The sequence below is a fragment of the Pangasianodon hypophthalmus genome, chromosome 6 (genome assembly GCF_027358585.1).
Source record: "Pangasianodon hypophthalmus isolate fPanHyp1 chromosome 6, fPanHyp1.pri, whole genome shotgun sequence".
NCBI classification, from domain to species: domain Eukaryota; kingdom Metazoa; phylum Chordata; class Actinopteri; order Siluriformes; family Pangasiidae; genus Pangasianodon; species Pangasianodon hypophthalmus.
In genome coordinates, this window is record NC_069715.1 from 7,455,389 (window position 1) to 7,481,276 (window position 25,888).

The 25,888-nt window shown below is 40.7% G+C and overlaps 2 protein-coding genes across 3 annotated transcripts; both read right to left on the reverse strand.

Moving 5' to 3' along the window:
• Positions 1-2,862: 2,862 nt before the first annotated feature.
• Positions 2,863-16,854, reverse strand: baz1b (bromodomain adjacent to zinc finger domain, 1B). 2 transcript variants are annotated; one of them, XM_026927125.3, is made up of 19 exons: positions 16,053-16,854; positions 14,245-14,361; positions 13,447-13,591; positions 13,167-13,359; positions 12,720-13,039; positions 12,361-12,564; positions 10,319-11,768; positions 9,772-9,910; positions 9,029-9,165; positions 8,373-8,493; positions 8,006-8,104; positions 7,695-7,872; positions 7,216-7,401; positions 6,945-7,092; positions 6,275-6,422; positions 6,012-6,121; positions 5,739-5,893; positions 5,400-5,506; positions 2,863-4,237 (listed from the first exon to the last, which is right to left on the reverse strand). In XM_026927125.3, the coding sequence occupies exons 1-19, from the start codon at positions 16,169-16,171 to the stop codon at positions 3,571-3,573; spliced, it is 4,743 nt and encodes a 1,580-aa protein (XP_026782926.1). In that variant the 5' UTR covers positions 16,172-16,854; the 3' UTR covers positions 2,863-3,570. The 2 variants fall into 2 exon arrangements, with proteins under 2 accessions (XP_026782926.1, XP_026782925.1); XM_026927124.3 differs by having other exon boundaries at positions 6,275-6,425.
• A 1,816-nt stretch (positions 16,855-18,670) lies between these two features.
• On the reverse strand, positions 18,671-24,410 carry bcl7bb (BAF chromatin remodeling complex subunit BCL7B b). The gene is made up of 6 exons (XM_026927001.3): positions 24,173-24,410; positions 22,921-22,996; positions 22,722-22,824; positions 22,372-22,545; positions 20,246-20,325; positions 18,671-20,107 (listed from the first exon to the last, which is right to left on the reverse strand). The coding sequence occupies exons 1-6, from the start codon at positions 24,262-24,264 to the stop codon at positions 20,054-20,056; spliced, it is 579 nt and encodes a 192-aa protein (XP_026782802.1). The 5' UTR covers positions 24,265-24,410; the 3' UTR covers positions 18,671-20,053.
• Between the last annotated feature and the right edge of the window lie 1,478 nt (positions 24,411-25,888).

Below are 25,888 nucleotides of genomic sequence, written 5' to 3' on the forward strand. Positions count from 1 at the left end.
CTAGATAGAATAGGTGTAAATGAGAAACCATATCTATGATAACATTTTTAAGGAATAGTTACTAACATTATATAAACCATACCTATACATCAGCAATGCATTTATGACAGAATTTCCATCCTTAACTTTCCATCTGTCTGCTGAACTGGATTAATGTGTGAAATGAAATCTTGCCCACTTTAAAACAAAGCAGTGGATGTTCACAACAGCAATCAATAGTTAAAGTAATAATAAAAAGAAAACTTAAAAACTTTTCCTCTTCAGTGCTTCTGAACCTGATTTGTCTATTTTCTCCCTTTTTTCCTTCCATCTATCCACCTCAAACACACAGGGTCTGTTAACGCCCCCCATCGCTGAACGTCTTCTCATTCCCCAAAGTTCCAGCTTTCCAAAGCTGTCCTTCTTCCATCATCTGGCCTTCCACAGAAGGTCCTCTTGTTCCACATGTCTCACCTTTCAGGGTCCCCTCTCCTCAGTGGAAAGTTGTGGGGGCCAGACCGACTGGAGCAAAAGGCATGAGGTACAAGTATAATTACCTGGTGCCACCTGAGAGCTCCAAGCAAAACACCAGTGCCTGTAATTAAAAGAATGAAAGGAGCACCCCCCTCTCTCTCAATCCACAATTTGGGTAAGGGGGGAAACACTTGCAGATACACAAGACACAGGGGAAAAGAAATGGTTAAGACAAAAATAAGCTTCTTTCATAGAGAGAAAGGAAAAACCTCTCCTGCTTGTTGTGACTGTGGTGCTTTCACACCTTTACCATGACCCAAACTTACTGCCAACATACACTCTTACATTGGCTCCTACCCAATTTGCACAGCACGCTTAACTAATCACTCTTTTATAGCTTAAGTGCAGGCAACTGGAGGGTGAAGAAAGACAAAGACAAATTTTGAACATTGTTCAAGGTTTTATTAAAAAATGAAAGAAAAAAAATCCCTCCACAAAATTCAACCTCAGGTTGGTTCATTAAGCTGTCCCTAACTGCCCTCCCTCCCTCTTATTATATTACAAGGTTTTACAACTGGCAGTGATGACTCAAATCGACTGGGGGAACTTTTACAAAACGAAAACCTTACAAACTTACTTGGGAGATCACCATCAATTTATCAAGTAGACTGTAAATTTATATATATATATATATATATATATATATATATATATATATATATATATATATAAATAAAATGTGCCCACAAAGCCCTTCACACTAAAGAGGTGGAAAAAGAAGCCAGTACATTTCTGCAGAATTCCACTTTCTGCAGGTTTTAAATTCACACCAGATACAGATGTCAACCTTCCTATGAGTTATAAGCTCCAAATTATTCTTTCTAAAATATACCAAGAACATAAACAGCATTAACATATGCAGAACCCAAGTGCTAATCACAAGACGGGGGAAATGTTAACTATGACAAAACAGGCTAGCTCTTAAGCATCATTCTGGGTCTGCAATCATAAAGTTCAGCCTCCTCCTTTTTCAGACTAATCGTAATCACTGGACCAAAAAAAAATAAAAATCCAGGCCTGGGATCATATATTTATATATTTAAAAAAATGTAAAAAACCTGATAGAGTGCTGATATACGAGCAGCTTTTGCATATCACACACTGATGAATGCAACATCAGCACTCTTGCACTAGGACATTTAATTTATCTACATGATTCCAGGAACACACTCGGCCTAATCCAGGTTTAAAGAGAATGGGTGTGAACAGGTAATTGTGTTGTTTATTCCACATGATCTTGTTTGTTTATTCTAAGCATCACAACCTAAAAAGACAGTTGGTCTGTACAAAATCACTTGCAACTTAGTTCACCCAATCTTTTGGCAAAATAAGCACAAATTTAAACAATTACTAATTTGATAAATGGAGGAAACTGTTTCCTGGGATCAGTGGAAAATGATCCAGGTCAGGAAACTGATAAACTGGTAATTTACAAAGCAAAGCTCGGAATTTACATACCCATTAAAAAAAAAATCAAAAAAAGGCTGATGGATACAAGCTGTAGAGATATTACTTCCAAAGGAGGCAGCTGAAGTAATATACATTGGTCTTTTCCTGCCCATTACAACAGAGGGGAATACATAAAGATTTTATTCACAAGCAGGTCATAAAGGGCATCTTAGTGATGCACGTAAGCTAAGCAGATAAATGCTGTATTAGAGTGCCGCCTGCAGGTCGCCTGGGATAACAGCACCATTAAAGGACCATCGACCATTGCTGTTTTTACTACTTCGAGGCTATTTCTGTTTGTAATCCCTGAGCTCTTGAGAATGTTCTGATTCAGAGCCGAGTTAGCTATGTTATCAGCATCTCTCCTAGAAGGCAGATCTTCAGAAGCAAAGCTGGGAACACATGGCAGTAAATGAGGATCAGTGATCCCAGCATCAGAAGATCCCAGGGCATGAACCTCATCCAAGCTTTAACCAGGTAAAGTGAATAAAGAGCAACTTTCATGATAAAAATAAAATATCAAGCCTAATAAACACATGAATAAGTTCAGCACAACACTGACCCTCTCAAATCACTTGGTACAGATTTCTCACTAATCTTTGAAAATGATGGAAAGAACAGACAGTGGTGGTGTTGATAACAAATAAAAGAAAAACATTTTGACAAACTATAGTTCTTCTGCTAGTGTAGACAAGAAAAGAACCCTACAAATCTTTTAGGAAATCCAGAGAGCACAAGGTGCACCAACACTAAGATGATAAGGGCTTAATTATAGGTCAGTACTTGACTTGAACTGCGAGGCTTTTAGATTTGTATTTGCCCAACTACTAGTAGTGGTTTTACATTATAAAGTTTATAAACTCAAATTTACAGAAATAAAGTTGAACCCAGCAGACATGATTTCAGATCCAGAAAATGCTTTATTCATATGTACTTGTACTCTGAAAAATGGAACAAAAAAAACAATGAATTCCAAATAATTCTTTTGGTGCTGGTTGTCCTCAAGAAAATAGTGCGTAGTATCGGTACACCACAAGCACAGCTGGAGTTCCAATTCTAGTGCATTATTTTATTTATTTTCTTAAAAAAACATCTAGGACACTATAATATTCAGTCACAGGCGACCTGCCTGGTACTTCTGCATCTCTCTAATCAGCAGCCCTGCCTGACATCATCAAAATGAGACATGGACAGACGTCAAGTTACCCCAATGACAAATCCTTTTTTTTTTAATAATATATATATATATTTATATATATGAAGCAAGTGGCTTAAGGCCAATATTTAAATGAAAATTGCCTTTTAAGAGCTCACAGAGATCATCTCATCAGAGATCATAAATTTCCTGGTTGAGAAAAAGAAGTCAACAGTAATAAACAACTTACAAATATAAATCAGTTTCTTTCGTATTTATCAATATGAACATAAAGCGTCAAGTCTAATAAACCAGGAAAAGAAAACAAAAAAAAATCTACATGGGGCAGTTTGAGAGGTTTCTGTGAGAGTGGGCCCACTTTGCCTTTTGGAATTGAGGGAGGTAGAAGATTAAGGAAGGATAAGAATCCATTTTAACAACAAACAAGAAAAACACAAAAAGCACCCTGGACTTTATAGTGAGCGTTTTTGCCTCTTGGAATGTCGCTGACCGATTGATTCGTCATCGCTGCTTGCCTCCGCTTCATCACCTGCCCTCCTCCCTGACTTCCTCAAGCCAGTTCTCCTGTTCTCTCTCTCACTGTCGCTGTCCTGTTCCCGGTAGTCCTTGCGGCTCGACAAGGCTGCTGTCCGTTTGCTCCTCCTTGTGACTCTGTCCTCTTCATCCTCATCTTCGCTTTCACTCTCCTCCTGCCTGCGCTGTCTGCCGCTGTGTCTTGTGGACCGGCTGCTGCTCTCTTCCCGACCTTTAGAGGCTGAACTTTCCTGTTTGCCGTTCTGTATCTTCCTCCCTCTCTTCTCGTCTTCCTCGTCGTCCTCGTCATCGTCCTGTTGGGGAGCGTTTCGTTTTCGTGCTTTTCGACGCAGGTAGGTGACCCCGGGTAGGATCTTGTGAAGCAGCTCAGTGAACGTTTGCTCGGTGCGGCTCATGCACTGCAGCACGCTGCTGCCCAGCTGGTTGTATTCCTCAGCGTTACTGAACACCAGCTTCATGTCCTCGATGAAGTCTTGCGGGCTGCGATACTGCGACGACTTGAACTTGTTCTGCATAGTGCTGAAGTCCATGGGAGTGCTGATGATGTCCTGGTAGTCTTCGGCTTCCTCCGCTGACACAGGCTCTCTGAATGGGTAAGTAGAACCAAGTTAGGGAAATGCAACGAGTGCATGTCCATGGTGTGTGTGAAGGTTATTTGGGCTGTTAGTTAATTTCACTATTCAAAAGTTCACATATTTAAAACAAATGTCTACGATCATATGTTGCAAATGATCCTTAGTTGTTTGATGCTAGACTGAATAATTGCATGCAATTTGAGGCCCCATTCACACTTGGCATTAGCATGCTTCCTAGAAGATCAGATCAGATCATAAGCGGACAGCCAAGACATGTAGCCGTTCACAGCTGGTATTATGAATGCATCTCCAGTGACCACTTGTGATTGGATTTCATCTATCTTTTCTGCTGGAGAAAGGCTGTCATGAACATTTATTACATCAGTCTCCTGCTACATTCATTTTCTGGCAGAAATGTCCCACAAATCCTATGTTATGTACATCTATGGACCATCTCAAATGTTTTAATCACATGTTCTGATAACAAAACTTATAAACGAATGAGAGATGAGATGATGAAGCTATGAGAAGCCTTTGCTATAATAACTTCGCCTTTATCCTGTAGCTAGAAAGCTCTACTGTTCAGGGTAATTTCCACACAGCCATGCAATGATCGCATATTTTCTGACAATAATGCAGTCAATTAGGTGCTCCTTCATGCGGTCTGGGACACGTCAAGACTCATTCACATTCAAACTACAAGTCTTATGAGGCCATATGCGTCCCAGACCACCGAATGTGGTTTAAGTGATCAGATTGAGTCTTCAAGACATATTTGACCCTATTCCCACCTGTACTTAGTGCTGTACACTTGTGATCCGATCACCCAGGTTGTATGTGAATGCCAGGAGTGAACGGGGCCTGTGACATGCCTCAAATTTCACATTTTTAAATGCCTGGTACAAAGTGTACTGCACAGATTCTAAAACATTTATGCCCTATGTAACTTCTTGGAGGAAGTTAATACAGACAAAGAAAAAAAGTTTACAATTGCAGATATTTAATAGCTTGCAGGTAGCCAATTTTTTTTTAAAGGCATATTGCTGTATGAAAAAGAAAATAAATCAGGAACATTCAACAATTCATAAACTTTGGAAGTGTAAATGTAACTCTATTACTGAATTAGAATAATTTGACAGCTATAACATCACCTAGAGAGAGAGAGTGTGTACCTGAAGGGCCAGCTGTACCGGAATTTAATCAATTTTTGGAGGATCTCTTCACACTTCTCAAGCTCCTGTGCTTGCTTGTTTCCTCCTGTTCTGGAGCTCTGACGCACCTGCAGAAAACAAACCACATTTTAAACATGGGCCAACAACATAGCAAACACATCCAAAATTAACCACAGACACTATGAGATGCCTAGAAATGTCAAACCGGTTTGTGCGGCATAACCCAAGCAGGGATAAACTGTATTTCAGCAAAACCTTTTGTCTATTCTCATTCAGATGCTGTTGTCGCGCGTGCACACACGCGTGTACGTTTGTTTAACATAAAAGCAACTTCCTCACCAATTCATCAATGTCTGCGGGGTTGGTTGGCCGCGATTTGGCAGCACCTTTAGATTTAGATGCAGTTTTGGCACTTGATGGCGAATGCTTCTTGGACGATGACTTGCTCTGGACTTTGGACCTCAAGAACGATTTCATCTTCTTCCTCGGCCTCACTTTTAAATCAAAAAGAATAACGAAATTGCAAGTTAGTCAAATGTGCACCAGTGAATGGTTTCTGGAAACCTGGTGTGTAATGGAGAAAGAAGGAGATATCCATGTAAAGAGACTCACAGCTGTGCCCTGTATCCCTCTGCTCCTCATCTTCAGAGTCATCCTCTTCTGATTCATCCTCCTCTTCGTCTTCTTCATCCTGTTCTTCCTCTGTGTCTTCGTTATAGTTTCTGTCAGTCACACACACAGATGAGAGAGGAGGATTGAGGTGAGCTCTTGTATATAAAAGATTCCTGACATGTGCACTCACTCAAGGACAAGGGAGATTACAGGACAGAGACTGTGTATAGGGTGTGTACATTCTCAGACATGTTCACTCTCACCTTCCACGCGAGCAGCGGCGGGCGATGGTTGGTTGGCAGGCCGGGCATAACCACTCCCCTTCAGGTATGCGATAAAGCGCTGGCCTCAGGCAGAAGAGGTGGAAGGCTTTGTTGCACTCATCACACAGGATTAACTTATCGTCCTCTCCTACTGGGAAAATAAAAGTGGAAGCATCAAAATTTAGCATATTTTGTAGGTGTGCATCAGCTACTTCAACAAATTTATGTTGAAGCTTGCTTCACTGAAAGTTGGTCAAATTATCTTGTACTTTAGATTTGTTCCATTTCTTATATGTTTAAAAATAATAATAATTCTACATCAATAGAACAGGTGATGAGTTTATTAAATCATACTGCCCTTTGAACGCTCACACTTTCTATACATTGTGAACTTGATTTATACATCATAACCAGCAAGACTTTATAAATGTTACAATACAGTGCTCCTTACCGCAATAAGACAGAATAAACACATGCTGTTTGTTCACTGTCCCACTTTAATGTCAACCTACTACCCCTACTTTCTATATTCTATCAGAATTGATGCCTGCATGGGGATTAATTTTTGGGGGGTTTTTTGGCTAAAGGTCAAGTGTGCTCTGTTCCTTCAAGTGTTCTGATTTAGGAACCCCAACCCTATTTGATACGGCTTAAACCTGCTGTGTTTTACCTTTTTTGCGGCACACTTTGCAGCGAGCGTTCTCCGCTGACATGTCCCACTTGATGCATGCGTCGAGCATTCCGAGGAGCACATGCATGCGTGAGAAGGTCTGAGCCTCACGTATGGCAGACTTCCACTTCTCTACAGCAGTTGCCACCTGCAGGCAGAAAACAAAAGCCAAAAATCCATTTTTGACAGGATGTGGATCAACCACTGTAATGGTATAAACACAGAAAAACCTGTTCTCAAAAGGTGAACACAATCACACACACACACTCACCCTAGCCTCCTCAGCCAGTTTCTTCTCCTCATCCACTTCCTCAGTCTTTCCACTCTCTTCCCCTGTCTGCTTCTTCTTTTTCTTCTGTTTGGGAGCCATGAAGCCCTGCAGAAACTTCTTAACCACGATCTCCTGTAACGTGATCACACACTCACCAAAATCCTTCAGATTTTCCAGGTGTCGCACCTAAAAGGGAAGAAAAGAAAAAAAAAAAAAAAAAAACAATCAGGAACCAATCACAGTTCTGTGATACTTAAAATAAATGCAGTAATTATTCTTTAACATTATAAATATGACTAAGACCAGTCAAAATACATATTAGGACCCTTATTAATGTTGATGCCTTCCTAACAATAACAGCATTCAGGATGAGACTGGGACCCCAGACTGCCCCAGGAGACACCAAACCTCAAACCTATTGACTCAAAACGCAAACCTCAAAACGCAAGCACCAGTCACCCTCTCCCCAAGTCCCTCACCTGCTCCTCAAACCCGACTGTGTCTTCCATTAAGCCGAGTCCACCCTTCTCCAGACGCGAAGATACCTCGATGATGTCACTGCGCAGGTATTTGAGGAGCTCCTGATAGCCATCACAGGTGCGCAGGCCAGTGTTGGCCTTCCGGCTCAGGTGGACGGAGTGTACGATATCCTGGTACCTTAATTTAAAATAAATAAATAAATAAATAAATAAATAAAAATAGGTTTATTATTATTTAAAAAATATATCCAATTGGAAAGGACAATATATTTGCGCAACATTTAAAGTTTTAGCTCAGTGCACACACTTACTTGACTTCCAGTTGCAGTTTCAGTTCGCTCTCACGCACACCTTGTGAGTGGAGGCTTTCTATAAGCTCATCCAGATCTTTCTGAGTGTCGCACACAAACCTGAGCGAAGAGAAGACATTCTATAAACCCTGATGCATAGAAGGTGTCTATGTCCTTAGTTCATGCAAGATGTCCTAAACGCGTCGTGTTGGAAATATGGAAAAACAATTGCTAACTAGTTTGTGCAGCATATCATATTGGCTTTGGTCTGCCTAAGACTGAGCTGAATAACACTTCAGTATCTGTAAATGCTGCCACAGATGAAATAAAATACAAGTAGAAATGCAAACCCCCTTTCATTTAACTCTGTATTTTAAGATTCACTTACCAGAGGTTTTGACCCAGCTTGGGCACACTAGTCTCTATGCAGGTCTCCGGAGCTGGACCCCCCTGCTGGCCATTCTCATTAGTAGCACTGGCTATACTTGCCTCATCTTCTTTCTCCACATCTAGAGAAAAGAAGATGAAAGATCAAGGTGCTGGATTGATTTAAAATTAATTTAGCAAGCTTTATTAGGAGTCATAAAAAGCTTGCGTAACGCACAAAGACAGTATCACTAACACGAACCTGAGATTTCACTCAAACATGCCTGCTGGAACAACAGGGCAAGTTATTTCACTCAGCATAAATAAATAAACAAACAGCAAAGTTAAACAAAATACCTTTGTATGGTCAACTGTCCCCATGAAAGTAAATGTTGACTGTCTTGTTGCAAACTTGCTAAGCTAGGTTTTAATGCTTTAAACTCTAAAAGGCTTAAAAACGTTAATCCTCCCGTTTTGCCTGGTGGGAAAATCCACCAACTAATCACTGAAGCCTGATGACTCTGATGAATATTACACTATAATATGAACCATTACAAAAGCTGTATTTGACTTATTTCTACATGGTAAGTAGGCAGCACGTAATCAGCTGTAACATAATCTTGCAAAATTTCTTTATAGGTACATACAGAATAACTTCTTAGGACATAGCATCCTCACCTTCTGTCTCCTCATCCTCCTCTTCCTCTTCTCCCTGTGTATGCTCAGGTGGAAGAGTGAAGCTGTAGTCGATGCTCTCGTGCACCCAGCCTTTTTCTATGTAAAGCCCAGGAACGACGTCAGAGAACAGCCAATACCTATACACACAAAACACCAATGACACCATAGCCTTGTCACATCCATTATCCAAAGCAGAAACCAGCCATTTCACTAGTGATGGGGCAGGAGATTCCCTACTACAACACAAGTATAGGGAAGGAAAAGAATTAAAAATAGGGAATTTCCAGGCTAATAATTTTAGATTTTTGCATTCATAAATAACTAATTGGATTGGTGGTATTGAAAAATGTGTGCTTTATACTAACTATAACTCAGATGAACATATGTTGCTGTAATTGTTATCCTCTGATACAAAACCTTTCACAATGCCGACACATTTTCAGCATTAGAGCATGAATATGTGCGCATGAGTGGAAAATGAGCAAGATATCTGTTGTAACTATTGGCTGTAATTCCAAATTCAGACCCACCATAACCAAAAATTTCCATTTACCTGCAAATAAAGCCACCAATAAAATCATGCAACAAAGAAGGAAATTTGTAAGTTTTCATATTTGCGACACAATACAAACGATTATTGTCAACTTCAGTATTTCTCCTGAAGCCTTAAGCCATGAGCTGCATGTCTTTAAATACAGGGACACTTTTGGTGGTATGTTTTTAGATGAGGAGCGTGGGTGTACCGGTTGTGGTTGCGGTCAGTGCCGAGTGGCGCTCTCCTCATCACCAGCTTGGCCTTAGTGAGGCCCTCGTGGAACGCACGCTCTACTGCAGCCCTCTGTTTCCTGATCCGCTCCTCCTCGGCTTCTTTCTCCATGCGCTCTACATCCATACAGAAGAACAGCACAGTGAATACAGTGGCTACGAGTATACAACTATATAATTTTCTCAAGGTTGTATGCATGCACCTTCTGCCCCTTCCACAACATAATTAATGCTGTTACACCAGTGAATATGCTGAGACTTTCACCCTTGCACTTTGAGTATGTTAATGAATGTGTTTACATGCACCCTGAATCCTAATTCAAAGAATTCTTTCTTAAATGTAATCAGATTACTGACAGATTCATGTAGACCACGTGTTTACGAATAATCCAATTGTGCAAACCTAAGCTCTTATGTTCAACTGTTAGATATGGCACATATAAACACACTAATTGTTGCCCCTGTTATTAATCTTTCCTCCGTCCTCCCTCTATCTACTAGCGAATATTCTTGTCTTGTGCTCACCTTTATTCTGGCGTTCAAGCTCCTCCTTCTCCTTTTTGGCCTGTATGGCCATCAGTCTGCGGCTCTTCACTGTGCTGATCATGTCTTCTGGCTCTGCCTTGACTTTGGACACGTCCTCCTTGCCATTCGTCTCCTTCTTCTTCTCTTTTTTACCAGCAACGTCCTGGGTCTTGGACTCTAACTGCTCCTTGCGCTTTTGCTTCTCGGCTTTACGCCGCACGTTGGCCTCCTTGAGCGTGGCAATGCGTTCCTTCCAGAGCTCAGAAGAGCGCTGATGTGCTGATTCCACGTGGTCCTCCACAGAGTAGGTCATAAGAATGCGATGGCACAGAGCCACCAGCAGACTCACCTTCTCAGCTGGTGCGAGCTCGAACACCTCGGTTGTCTCGAGCCGTTCCAGGAGCTCAGCGCTCAAGACGTCATCGTAGCAGCCTCCACCGTGCCAGTCGTCAGAATCACGCGCGCTCTCGCCACCCTGCACATCAGTTGGGCGCAGACACAGGCGTGCTAGCTCTGATGCAGAGTGCATTGTCAGTGGGATTTCAGAGAGAGACATGTCCAGCTCACTGTACGCCTCAGCCAGCTCATCCTGCAGCAATGTCTGTAGCAGCACCACCAGTACACGATTCAGGTAGAGAAAGCCTGCCTTGTCGCCTGCCAGTGCCTCCATGAGTGACTGTGCTGTGATTGGGTACTGCTTGTCAGGCAACAGCAGATCAGAGTAGCAGCTGAGGAAGTCTGCAACCATGGCTATGTCACCAAACAGAGCATTGGGCAGGCCCTCGGGCATGTCCACCAGCCGGAACGTGGGGAGGCTTTTGCCTGTGAGCTCCTGGTCCTCAAAGCGTCGCTGCTGCTCACGCCTCAGCTGCAATTCCTTCTCACGTCGCTCCTTTGCTTTCTCGCGTAGTTTCTCTTTCAACTCTTCCCGCTTCTTGCGCATCGCTTCCTGTCGCTCTTCCTCACTCATAAGGGCCCAGCGCCGCTTCTCCTCCAGCCGCTCCCAGCGCTTCTGTACCATTTCCTTCAGTTCGTCGGGGAGGCGCCCACGGTCCTCTGCCGACAAGGTCTTTGCTGCCCTGCTCACCAACGACGACAGTGTGCTCTTCTTATCCTCTTTGCCCTTGTTTTCCTTATAAAAGCGCAGCAGATGCAGAGCCATGGGAGGCAGAGGTTTACCCAGCTTTGGAGTGCCAGGCCCAGTACTCCGTGCTCTCTTTTTAGGACTGCCTGCAGCAGTAGGACTCTTCGCTAGATCTAGCAGGGTCATCTGCTTCATTCTGGGCTTCTTAGAGGTCTTTTCGTCTTTTTTTGAGGCTTTCTGGCTGTTGGGTGTTTTGGTTCCACTGCTCTTGTGATTCTTCTTGGCGTCAGTAGGTTTCTTGTTCTCTGATTTCTTGGGTGTGCCTGAATTCTTAACCTTGAGTGGAGAGCCATTCAGGTTCTTCACCTGAAGATACACAGTAAAATTAATAAAAATGCACAGAGGAAGAACAATTATGTTCATCTTCAGTAACCATTTTATCCTGGTCAGGGCTACAGTGGATACGGAACACTGGCTGCAAGATACGCTCTGGAAAATCCATTATCAGACATCATACACACACAAATACCTCAGGGCAATTTAGAGTCACCAAACTAAACTGGCATTTTTCTTTAGACAGTGCAAGGAACCCGGAACAGATACTAATTAGCCATGCTTTGCTTATATGAAAGACACCTCGGCACAAATGTGATGTCAACTATGAAAACAGTACTCATTCCTGAGATATCACAGGTTTTATAACATTGATCAATTCCATAAGTATTTAAGTATGTGTAATAAGTATCTGCTTAGCCTTAAAAAAAAAAAAAAAACATTGTTACAATACCATTGCAAAATACCAGTTTTTTTACCACCGTTTTATTTTCTTCTTTTCCTCTATAATTTGTCAATAAAATGGTGATTTTAATTTTTTTTTTGTCCATAAAACATGCTGCTTGTGTGCTAGTGTACTACTTCTAGACATCAGGAAGGAAAGAGCCATTCATAAAAAGCACACCTGCATGTTTGCCCAGAGTGTTGGGCTCAGAGGCATGTTTTGAGAGTCTTGCTTTTTCTTCCGCTTTTTCTCCTTCTCTCCTTTTTCATTTACACCATTTGTGTCCATCCCTGACTCTGACCCCTGAATCTTCAGCTTCTTGTTGGGTTTTCCTTCTGGTGAGCTCAGACTCTTTCTCTTGGATGAGGGATTTTCTGCTAAGAACTAAATACATAAAATACATTCATTATTAAAGAAACATTACATCATTGTTATTACAGTTAATTAATATTAATAGTTTCATCTCCAGTTACAACCCAAAATTACTGAGTACAGTGAAACAAAAGCAACTGAATTAACCCTAACCCAGTATACACTACCTTATGTGGATCTAAGAGAAAGTCACTGAATTTGCTGGGTAGGTTGAATTTTTTGACCAGTTCGTCCTCCACCACCCAGGGGGCGCTCTCTCCCATGCCAAGCCTGAGAGCATAGTGTCTGATGAAGTAGCGCATGATCTCCTTATTGGGAGGTCTCTCCGTTCTGAAGAGGCTGTCAGCAGGGACGTCACTGATAACTTTGTCCTCGTCGAGGAGCTTCACGTCGTATTTATGGGGCAGAAATTTAGGCATCACCCATTTCTTCTTCTCCTCCTTCATAGTGGTGGGGAGTTTTCTGGGGGAACGACGTGCCCGATCACCTACAAAAACAAAGTGCAAAGAAAGATACATCATCAGACAAATATTACCGAGTCTCACTTTACAGTAAAAATTTGTTTTGTGTCCCACAAAAACCAGCTAAAATTAAAAAAAATTACAGTTACTTACAAAGACTCTCTCTCCTGTTGTTCTCCTCTTCTTTGGGCTGCTCCTTCTTTTGGTTTTCCTGGCTGGCATTCTCCTTGTCACTGGAGGGAGAGTCACATGCTCCCTCTATCTTTTTCTGAGCCTGGTCCTCCTGCACTTTTTCCAAAGGATGAATTTTCACCACCTTCACTCGCAAACTTTTATCCTTTCCAACCTGGGAGTGAACGATATAAATCCATGAGATAAGCAAACTGGGAAAGTTATGCACTAATCACAGGATAATGTTCAGTAAAATTCCTACCAGGAAGTCACACTCCTCATCTACAGCATACTTAGTGAGGATCTCCACCCAGGCCAGATCCACCAGTTTGTCCAGAGACACCGTGTTATGGTGTACAATTTCCAAAACTGGCTTCTCAAACCACACAGGGTATTCCTCTTGCAGCCTGAAAAAGCACAAGACCACAAACATACCTTTCAAAAGCAAATATGCTACCACAATGCAAAGAACTGTCGCACTATGTAACCTGATGTACTATTCTGAGTACAAAATGTGAAGCAGGTATTACAGAGACTAAACTAAGATCAATACAAAGATAGAGCAACTGTGATAACACTTTCACACCAGCAGAGGGCGCTACGGGGAAAATTACACGCTAATCTTAGAACTGGTAGCGACACACGAGCAGTCACAGGCTCTAGTCTTCAGTGTTTTTGCAACACCATGAGTGTGTGTATGAGAAGCCATCATACACTGTGAGGAAGAAATTTTTTTTCTCTTACATGAAAATTATGCTTATGTTATCAAATTGGAAATGTGTTGAGCAACCAAAAAAAAAAAAAATTGTGAGAGCACGCTCACGTGACATTCACTTGATTGAGTACAGAGTAAGAGGAGAAGCTGGTAGGAGATGTCCTTTTATTGTTCAGTTTTTAAACTATGCTTACATGCTCAAGCTTTAACACAAACAGTCAGGTGGTGAAATAAATAAGAAACCAAAATACCTGATAGGTAGCTACAACGGTAAAGAGCTCAGACTAAATGCCCTTGATTTACAGAGGAAAGTGTCACTCATGCTGGCATGGTTTTGTTACTCACAGCTCAGTGACCTCCTGCTCTTCCTCCCAGGCCTCCAGGTGTGTGAGCTGGCTGCTGCCAGTGCTTTTGCATGTCCAGATCCGTTCACTGTATTTCTGCATTCGGGCCTCATACTCTCTGAGCAGCATGGTTAAAGACAAAAAACCAGCAGAGACAAAAAGACAAGGAACACTGAATTTCTAAAACACCTACACATGGGATTAGGTGATGTTACGTTTTGCTCATGTGGAACCCTACAGTCTGGGCTCTGTGTGTGTGTGTGTGTGTGTGTGTGTGTGTGTGTGTGTGTGTGTGCGAGTGAGTGTGAGAGAGAGAGAGAGAGAGAGAGAGAGGCCTTGTTCATAATTAACAACAGGGTGTAGCAGAGAAGCTCAATTATTAAAAGGTGCAACATCAGGCCCAGCTCTAAGACAGACATATTTAAGCATATGATGCGGGAATTTTATGACTGGTTTCGATGACGTGGTTTAAGCGTCCTATCATCAGGTATGGCGCTACCTGAAGTTCAGCCATCCAAGCAGCAGCTCAAAGAGATGAGGCAGCTGACTTTACATGTCTAGAAGAAAGAGTGTTAATGCTGTATGAGGAGAAGACACCAGCTAGCAGCTTTGGGAAATGGACAGATCAAAAATGAAAGCAAACGCACTGTAAAGACTGATCACGGGTCACGCAGAGACAACTCGGCATCTGAACCACATTTAGATGATGTCAGGTGATAATACGGGGGAATCCCAAGCACGCTGGGAGATCCAGCAGGTAACTAAAACTAAAAGGCAAAATAAGGACCCTCTGGATGATCCCTGTAACACCAGTGTGTGTGTGTGTGTGTGTGTGTGTAAGTTTAGAAACAGAGCAGTGAGAAGTGGTTTGACAGGTGCACCTGTCAAGTCATGACTGTTTATACTAAACATCAGCAATTCAAAGTGTTTACCATACAAAACTAGTTCACTACACCTTAGGGCAGCTCTCAAAGTGGCAGAAATGGAGAGGGGATTAGATGAAACCCAGCTCCGAGTGTCTTTCCCCCTTTCCTGTGCACAAAGCCCACAAACCTCCAATGCACTCTTCACAAACATATCCTCAACATCTAACAATCAGTCAGCACGTTCTTTTCCTCCCAAATGGTGTCGGTATAAAAAAACAAATAAATAAAAAAAAATCAAACCACACCTGTATGTTCGCAGGAAAACGCTAAAAGAGCAAATCTATAGCCTACAAGCCACTTTGGCTACATCATGTTAGCGTGTGTGCTAACCGGAAGATCATTCCACGAGCTTCACTCAATGGCACGGATCTGAAACCACAAACCATCTCCGCTTAGCTTGTTCATGTTCAGCACGCTTCAGATTAAACCAAATCAAAGCCAAATACGAGTCTGTCTCGACTATCTGTTTCACCGGCATTAAAAACAGCACCAGCTCATGACATTACTAATCACATTAGAGCAAACAAAGCCCAGCTAACTTCAATGAAAAGCCATCACAGAGAACTAGCCTATGCTAACTCGGGACAAAACAACAAAAAGTGAAACCACTCAAGACGTCTCGTACAACCGTTACAAGCACCAAACCGTGTAAATAATTATTAGACTTGTTTTCTTTCATGCCTCGTGTGGATCAATACACAGAGCTAACTCGGGAAAGCAGCTGCACAGCTCCAAACCCGGACAAATTATTATATCATAAACATGAAGCTTATTTAAAGCGTAACAAACGCGCTGTTATTTGACATACCGTGCAGCAGAGTATAGCACTGTGTTTTGGTGGAAAGCCATAAAGCTAATTAGCTAGCTAGCTAGGAAAGGATACTCTTTGTTGATGAAGGCCTCTTTGGTGTGCGGGATGATGTAGAGCTGCTCTCCCGGGCCCGGCGGCTCGGCTGGCGGCTTAGCGAGCGGGTACGGCTTCCGGCCCAGCAGCGGCGCCATTACGACTGTTTTTCACAAATAAACTTCGGCGTGGTGTAGAGCTTTAGGTTAAAATAAATGCCAGTACAAACATGTATTCCGGGACTCGAGACAGAAATCACACAAAGCGCTTTTCCTCGACATTTAACGCCTAGCTAGCATCAAAGCTAGGCTCGAGTTAGCTTAGCTTAGCTTAGCTTCGCTTAGCTTCGGCTAAATAACAATAACTGCGACGCGGTGGGATTAGCAACGTCCTCTCCTCGGTTCTCTGTGGATTAAAGGAGACGGTTGGGGCATAGCTCGTCAACATCCAACAGTTTTAGAAAGGAAAGAAAATGGCGCTCAAAATAAACTTCACCAGAAGCTGGTATGGAGGAGAGACGGTTTTGTCCGAGTCACAGCCCCGGCACAGCGACGGCGCCCGGCACACGGATCACTATGGCGCGCTTTCTAAAAAAACTCCCAGCATGCACTTTGGTCCTCGCTGCGTGACGAATGCTCTTATTCTTTTCTTCCGTTCGCAAAAAAAAAACAAAACAAACAAACGACTCTGACCTTTCCAAGATGGTCGCAGGATGTATTTGTTACAAAAGAACAAATGAGAGAAAGAGAATGTCAGGTTGAAAAAAAAAAAATGGCGGGAGATACGACTCCACCGGCAAACACTCCCGTCCGACCCTGAACACCAGCACACCGCCGCCGGCAGCGCGCGGAATCGGACCGCTCTGTCCCGCCCACCTCGCTCACCGATTGGCTCTGAGCAGCGACCGCCATCGAAGCGGAGGAATTTGATTAGCCTACTTGGCTGACTGTCGTTATAGCCACGCCCATCATGAAATCATAGCAACGCCTCTGATATAAAATCAGGGTTAGGAGGAAGCAGTAAAGGTCAGTTTAGAGAAGTGGGGTAACAGAGTGTGGGCCGTGATGGAAATCACGATGGATATTCACAACCCACCATTATCACAGTTATTACATTTAATATTAAGTCCTTATAGTGTTTGTCTGGTCACTTGAATGAATTCAAATTTAACCCTCAGGAACTCAAATACAAATAGGACTATAAATCATGTCAGCTTGGACCTTATGTGTTTTGTCAGTGGAAAGTTTAGGAATAGAAAGCTCTATAGCTCATATAACTAGACAAATAGACAAAAGGGTTTTCTGGCTACACAAAAGTTTGAGAACCCCTGAGCAAATTCAGAGATTACCCTAAATTTAAACAAACCTGAACATCAGCTGGCATCATTCAGATATCACAGTATACACACTTTCTATACAACGGCATCTAATCTAAAGAGAAGATGTCATTTTGGAAATCAGCTTAGGATGCCAGCTTTGTAGATGTCATGTAAACACATTTCTACCAGATGCCAGTTCTTTATGTTTATGTAATGCTTGATGCAGTGGGTGAACTGCTAATTTGGATGGGGTCATTAAAGGAATCATGTAATGATGTAATTCCTGAATATATTTCCACAACAGGTCTTGCATGTGTCACAACTGTTATTAGCGAGTATGCATGTATGAAATGTGTTTTTGACAAGGGTCCCTTTTGCAATGAATGCACAGGTTCCCAACCCTGGTCCTGGAGCACCCCCTGTCCTGCACATTTTAGTGTTTTCCCTGCTCCCAGTGCACCTGATTCAGCTAAATAATTAGCTAATTAACTAAATAACTGCCCTTCCTGAAGCTGAAGTGAGTGCATTAAAATATGCAGGACAGGGGATAATCCAGGACCAGGGTTGGGAACCTGTGAACTAATGAAATTAAATGGTCAGGCAGTGGTGCTATTGTACCACTAGTGCAGCCTGAAAGTCTCAGTGTCCAGGTAAAGGCATCAGGCACTCTTGATACAGTAATGTCTCCTTCATTAGAGAGAGAAATCGGTCAGAAATAACAGTAAGATGTGTTAAGACCCCCAGTTCCATCAGGGTGCTGAACTGTGCGCAAAGCACAAATTATAAACTCGTTGCTGAAGCAAAATACTAGACACACTCATAAAACAAGCTACCAAACAGGATGTTTGCTTGTTACTGGGGTGGTAACATTTACAGCATTTGGCAGACACCCTTACCCAGAGCAACTTACAATTATCTCATTTATACAACTGGTTGAAGGCCTTGGTCAAGGGCCCAGCAGTAGCAGCTTAGCAGTGCTGGGATTTGCACTCTTAACCTTCTAATCAGAAGTCCAAAGTCTTAACCACTGAGCTACCACTTCCTCCTAACAGCAAGGGCCTTAAGTATCACTGATGTACCTTTAAAGCTTTACTCTAAAAAATTATTTAAAGGAACACCACATTCCCCTGCGCAGGTAGAAGATACATACTAAAAGTACAAAAAAGCAACCTTGTTGGTACAACCTCAGGGACAATGACAGTTACAGTTTGGTAACAAGTTCATGTGAATAGGGTGTTTTTTTAAACAACAGCTATAGATACAGATATCTTTGCCAGCTGGCTGCTGATAACAATTGCACAAATTATTCCTTCTGACAAAAGTCACAGCTCTGAAAGAATGAGTGATGCAGATTTATCATTTAATTTCCTTTAAAGACCTATTCATGAAAATTCATGAACACATTCTACAAAAATACTTTTTGCATAAACATTGATTGACGGCCCCAACAACTGCCCTTAGTTTTGAGTAAACAAATCTTCTGTTCCAACACAGGCAAAAGTGTTGAAATTCTCGTCCGTGGTAATCACGCAGTTGCTCGACAGTTCTGTTAAATAGAAATTAGGTCGAGAATCACTGGAGTATTTCTCTGAAGCCTAATTAAAGATAGCCAGAGGTTTTGTCTTCCAATGTCAAGTATTTCTGTTATGGTCTCTTGCTCAGATTACACTGCATGTTTTAAAAAACAGTTCGACCCACAGTTTGAAAGTCATAAGAATTTTGAAAGTATTTTCAAAAAATATTCTGAAAATACTTATTTGAGCCTTTTAACAGTGAATACATACTGTATTAGAGTCACTCTGAAACATACTCATATCACTCACATATTTTATTTTTTATATATATATATTTTTCTATAAAGACATCTTCATAGACTATTAATCCAAAGCATGTAAATGTAAAGACCTTCATATTTGCAGTGCAAGTCTGAAAATAGGGAATTGCTAGAACTGCTGGTCCATTATGTATTGAAAATAACTTCAACACTACACACCACAGTATGTTACATTTTTGCTATATTCTCCGTATCTGATTCTCTCTGATAGTGAAAGATCAATTTAACATTTCAATTTAAGGTACCTGAGCTGAGTCCAAAATGACTTTGTTGAACTCTACCGTTGCTAAATTTAGCTTGTTAGCAAATAAATGTGGTTTGGTAAAACATCTAAACAACTGCTCCTTGCTGCATGCGGTAAAAAAAAAAAGAATAAAGCACACATGCAACGAAAATGAAAGCAAATATTCTACGGAAACTTAAAAAGCTTAAAAATGCAATACGAATGAGTAGATACTTAAACGTCCTAAAATGTACCTACATGATGCCGTGACACACTATACTATTATTGTGTTCTCTCCCACACTGAGTTATTTACAACAAATATAATACTTACAGATTTGTCTTCAAGTAAATACTTCATGGTAAAAATATGTAAAACTTTGGGGAAAAAAAATCTAAATGAAATTCCAACCATTTCATAGTTTGTGCCTTTTCAGTCCTTTGTAGAGTGTTGCTAGAGATCTGTCGTTGTTTCTTTTATTAATCGCTTGCTAATTTTAGGAATCAGTTCTGGGAAGTGATATCATTCTTTCCTTATCAAATTCTAATGCAGCTGACAGACGCTCAGTCCATAATATGGCTGCTCATTTCAGTCCCACGTGTCCCAGGTGAGCTGTGTTGATCATCGTGTGTCTATCTTAAGACTTGGCTTTTAATAAAAGCCTTTTATTCTGTACAAACTCTTTTCAACGGCGGAGCAAGTGCCACTTCCTCATCCTCCTGTAAAAGTGATAAAGTCACACTCAGAATAAGGTAGTTGAATTACTTATAGGCAGTTTCTTAACAATATACAGACACATACTGTATGAAATGTGTGTTTAGCTCATATATAACATTACTAAAGGTAAGGTTCATTACCTGAGCAGACAGAGGCTGCAAATCCTCTTTTATCAGAGTTGGTGGTTCATCAGTGACTTCACTGCTGGTCATTGATGGCTCTATGAGTAAAAAGAGAGAATGAAACAGGCTTTAAAAGAAATATAGAATACATATTTGATAGCAGATGTTTCAATGTATAATGTGTGATTAGGTTTCATTTACAATCAAAGGCATATATGACACTGAGAGAACGAGATGTGACATGTGGTTATGTTTAATTCAGATGGTAGGATTTATGTCACTGAAGGTAAGTATATGTAACCTCTGTTCAAGTCCTAGTGAACGTGCATGGTCATTTAATTCCTTTTTTACCAGAGGCAAAAAAAAGGAATTTCCGCCTGTTTTGGGGTTCCCGTGTTCAGCATTGAATTTATTTGTGACGTCTCACTCCACAATAGTGATTAATGGCTCATATGAAAGTAGACACTCAGGGCTTTAAGAATTTGCAGTTTTTCTTAAGTATTTGTTTTTTTACCTACCCTACTAGGTTTAACTGTTATAATTCTATTGTGGCAGTTGTATACAGTGTTTTACTATCAAAACAGCTTTAGTTGCACCGTTCATTATTTCTCTGTACCAGTGTTATTGTGGAGAGGTGTGCATTGTTTGCCCAGCAGGGGGCTCAAACCCCTACCCTCTCCCATCGCCCTACTCATCAGCTGTTCAACACAGAGTAACGTTATTCTACACACAGAAACCCAACAGTGTCCTTACTAATCTTATAACAGACTTGCGTCAATAAAATCATTCATTTATTTATACTGATTGAAAACGGAATAGAATGCTAGAAAGCGTTAATAACCATCATCTATCTATCTATATATCTATCTATCTATATATATATATATATATATATATATATATATATATATATATAATTTCCTATCATATTACATTTACTGTTAGTAACTGACAAAACTTCACAAAAGTTTTCAGGTTCACATTAAAATCAATATAAATAGAAAATAGTAGACAAAATGAAATATACTGACATCCATCTTTGAAACAAAATCTTTCATAATTGAATACTGTCAATATATAAAACATGTAATTATTTGTTTGTTTATTTAATGAATGATTTATTTGCTTAAAGGTTTCATTTAATATTAAGTTCTTCTGTCAGTAAATCTCAGTGGGGGGATAATATATTATAACCAGTTTATGGAAGAATAATTCTAAAGTAATCACTCCATGGTCAATCTCAACATGGTCTCACAAGCAAAGTTAATCAGTCATGGGGAAAAACAGTCCTATCATCACAGATATTCTTAGAGGCAGACACAATCATCTAGATAGGAAGTTGAACTCCAAACAAGACTGCCTCTGCCCCAGGCCTAAAATAGCAGCCTGTTTCCTTTTTAAAGTAAAAACATAGGCCTATTTAGAGTAATGCTAGCTAGTTAATATATATCAGTATACAACTTACAATTATGTTGCTAGATTTGGTGACTTTTTAGACCTCTAAAAGCCTAGGGACAAATCAACTTTTTGACCAGACATTAGCAACTGTCCTGCACATCATACAGCTCTCCAGATCACATCACAGCTGCTGATTATACAAGAGAGAGCAGGTTCAGTCACCTCACCACCAGTGTGTAAAGCCTGACTGAGTTGTGCTTGCGTGAACCAGTACCCCAACAACCCATCACTGATCACCATTGTTTCCCAACAACCAATTACTGTTCACCGCCGTTTGTCTTTAGAAAATCTTCTGTCTTCAAAAAAATGCAACATGTTTTGATACGCAAATGATGATAAAGATTCCTGAATATGCAAAATAGTCATTCACATCATGTGTCGACTTTTAGCGACTGTCTGAGTGTGTATTAGTTACTTTCCCCTGAAAGAATTTGGCAACAAATGGTATATATCTGACGAATGTCAATATATTTTGTTTTGTTGACTGCACTCCTCTATAAATATAACTTAAAAGCTCTGACTCATTACAATCAGCTCCACTGACCACTGGTCCAATTAGATATATAAATCTCTCACTATGTTACATCTGAATTATCAATATTTTGTACTGGTACATAAAAATGGAAGCTATAGAACAGGCGTTATCATGGTCATTGATGAAGTAAAGAATGTGTGACAAGTTTTACCCTCCATGGTTTCCTGTCCCAGGGTGGGTGGCTGCGAATCCTCTGTGCGGAAGTAGGGAGTGTGAGTAGGGCTCACTGCCCCACTGGCATGCTGTGGACTAGAGTTACTGCTGCTGTCCACTTTGTTATTCGACTGATAGGCATCCGACAAGAAACTCTGGTTACTATTGTCATCTGTTAAGCAAGATTGAAGCATGATCAAAGAAACTGAAAGATGTAACTGAGAAAGTTAAACTAAAAAATTATATGAGCACGGCCTTAACATTTGAGCATGGGCCTTTACATTTACAACTGGTACATTTACAATTTGAATAATAAAGTTCTGTATTGATCATTCTCAGTTTCATTACCTTGGAAATCCAGTAAGACTGAGCGAGCATTTTCTAGTACCACATCTGTAGGAAAGCCCTTGAGTTCCCTTGACGCCCCTCCTGGGCCTTTAGTTTTAAATATCTGAAACAAAGAGAGAGAGAGAGAGAGAGAGAATATCAATGTGTAAATTAGCTCACATTTCTCTTAAGTTATTTCTCCTAATTTAAGACCTCATACCTGCTTCGTCTCTGATACAGGAACCCACTTAAAGATCCGTAAGGATGTGTCACCCACAGTTACCCACTTTTTCTCCCTATACGAAAAGCATCACACGTTATATGAAGCATATAAAATTATAAAACGGGCCTGACAGACTGAAAAGTGTGAAATAACCAGTGACTAAAGGAGGCTAAAATCTAGTACCTATCAGTAGTTTCAGGGTTGAGCAATACATCTAATAAGAATGATTTAGGGAAAACCATTACACACACATAAGGGCAGATAAGCAGCTGCATTCATGATTTCTATCTTTTTAAAGTGTTTTAAGTCTGTAACGACACCCAGGGTTCATGCTGTGTGTCCTCCAAATCCAACACATGGCAACAGAAACGTTCTGTCCTTTGTTTAATTTGTACTTTCACTGGACAATGTGTGCTTTTAGTTTCTCATCTAAAGGCATTTTATGGAGACAAAAGATATTAGAAAGTAAAAATCCACCTGGTTCATGTTCATTACACTAAGGGATGTATTTCATGATTGATGATGTGTTACGGATGTCTTAGTGAAGCGGGCTGACAAATCTAGTCTAGGTGCATTTCGCTGTGTGTAATCGTGTAATCACGACTGCCACTGATACACTGCATGGATCTACGGTCTGGGCTAGAGCAAAATCAGCCCCAGCCTCACTTCTTCATACCATTCTGTGTTGTTTTTCTTACAGCCATTGGTAGTGCTGTTGCACTTGGTTTCTGAAGGTCCAAAATAATCCACTTTAATTAAGACATTTGATAACAGCACATAATCTGATGTGGATGCCAAAAATGAAACTTTATTGATATTATTTTTCTTTGAAACACAGAGGGGCTAGTATTTCTAACTACAGCCTTAAGCTTAGCTTGTTCACATCCACAGACACATTAAAAATGGAAAGTGTGACATTTACATTATATTCATCCATCATATGTTCTTTGTGCTACCATTTCCTAGAAATATACTTGTACCCACATAGTTGCCACTGAGGTAAACCGAATGGTACTGCAGTTAGCTCTTTTTCACCTGAGCTACGCCTTCTGACTGACACCATCAGGACACGCCCTCTTTTGCATAACGGTCAAGAGTCGGCAGTCTATTGGTCACCTCTCGACCGTACAACTGTCAATCCACACTTCGCCCCGCCCACAGGCCACATTGAAGTTTGTGTTCTTCGTGACTAGCTTAGCTGTTGCTTTTACAGTAAGAAACTTAATCGTCTTTAGATTGTTCAGCTTACCATCTACGGACCCTTTCGATCGCCGCCATGACTTTTTTGATATCATCTTTTGCACGGCTTCGCGTTTCCGCTCGTACTGATCGCCCGGACATTTTGATGAGTTATTATATGAGTTTGTTCAGATGCCTCTCTTTTCCGTCTCCCCTCTGCTTGCCTGCGATTTCGCCGCTCCGTACAAGATCTCGCGAGATTTCATAATCCGAGATTTGATTATTATTTTCTTCTTCCTCTTCGTTAGCGCCCAATGGCTGTAAACAATCACCACAGTTTTTCTGCTAAGGTCATGTACTGACGTCAGACCACCACTCTTTTTTTTTTTTTTTTTTTTTAAATAAATTTAACCACATACAGATCTGTCCATGTCTATTAAGGAAGATGGATTTAACTGCTTAAACCATTTGAAGAGATAATCCAAACCTCAACTCAGAAACTCAGTGTCTGCTTGGGCCTAGTGTCTTCTGTCAGTGAAAACTTCAGGAATAAAAGCTCCATGGCTCCAGTAAATAGCCATAACTTTATTGCATACTTTTAAATAATGAACCTGTTATTTGAATAGTTGGATTATTATTTTCCAGTTAAAAGGGACCTGGGTTGCAAATGTTTGAGAACGCCTGATGCAGAGGGTTGGGGGAGAGAAACTGTAATATCTTGTTAATTATTTTATAATTTAAAAAGTTTTATATGCCAGTTTTCAGAAAGAGCTACTCTATATGGCCAAAGGTGTGTGGACACCTGACCATCTTAACCAGATATTTTTGTTGAACATCCCTTTCCAACACCATTGGCATTAATATGCAGTTAATATGCAGTCCCCCTTTGCTGTTAAAATAACCTCCACTGGTTTGAGAAGGCTTTCCACTAGATTTTGGTGTGTGGCTGTGAGGATTTGTGCAGATTCAGCCACAAGAGCATTAATGAAACATGGCGCTGATGTCAAGTGAGGAGGTCTGACGCACAGTCAGTGTTCTAGTTCATCCCAGAGGTGTTCAGTGGAGTTGAGATCAGGGCTCTGTGCAGGACACTCGAGTTCTTCCACACAAACATCAGCAAACCATGTGTTTATGCAAAGGGGCATACAGAGACATTCTAGACAATTGTATGAAACTTTGTGCCAACATTTTGGGGAAGACCCACATATGGGTGTGATGGTCAGGTTTTCACATACGTTTGCCGATATAGTGTATCTTTATCCATCTTCTGTCCTAAATATGAAAATCAATAATGCAAAAAAAAAAAAAAAAAAAGGTTCACCTTTTGAACAAGGTACACCCTAATAGCACCTTCAATTTTTTGTTTTGTTGTGCTACCTTGCTCCTGTCTAATGTTTCATCTACATTTCTAACTTCCCCACTATAGTACATTTTCTATTATTATTATTAGAATTATTAGTAATAATAATAATAATAATAATGTAATCAGCAGCAAACAAGAACATAAATGAATGTATTTAGTAAGTTACCACCACATTTTTTAAACAAAAAGTAGGAAAATAGTGTATCTGCTCAAAACTGTATCTGTTGTTTTTGCTGCGAGAGAACTGGGGAAAATGTTTGTATCTACAATAGTTCAACATAATTTTTTCAACATCTTGTTGATAACCTAGTAATTACCTAACCTTTTTCACTTGTGCTTATTTGATATGGAACAAACATCAATTTATTTACCAGTTATGTCAGCAAAATATGAGTATTTGTCTGAATGCAATTATCATTTTCT

Bases quoted from the DNA above. Each gene is read 5' to 3' on its own strand.
- baz1b (XM_026927124.3), bottom strand. From the start codon at position 16,171: ATGGCGCCGCTGCTGGGCCGGAAGCCGTACCCGCTCGCTAAGCCGCCA. The intron at 12,565-12,719 runs GTAGTGTATACT...TTATGTATTTAG, and splicing joins TTCTCTTAGATCCACATAAG to TTCTTAGCAGAAAATCCCTC. The intron at 7,093-7,215 runs GTGAGTGTGTGT...TTCTGCCTGCAG, and splicing joins AACTGGCTGAGGAGGCTAGG to GTGGCAACTGCTGTAGAGAA.
- bcl7bb (XM_026927001.3), bottom strand. From the start codon at position 24,264: ATGTCCGGGCGATCAGTACGAGCGGAAACGCGAAGCCGTGCAAAAGAT. The intron at 22,546-22,721 runs GTAATGAAACTG...CTTGCTTAACAG, and splicing joins AGTCTTACTGGATTTCCAAG to ATGACAATAGTAACCAGAGT. The intron at 20,108-20,245 runs GTAATGAACCTT...TCACTTTTACAG, and splicing joins TGCAGCCTCTGTCTGCTCAG to GAGGATGAGGAAGTGGCACT.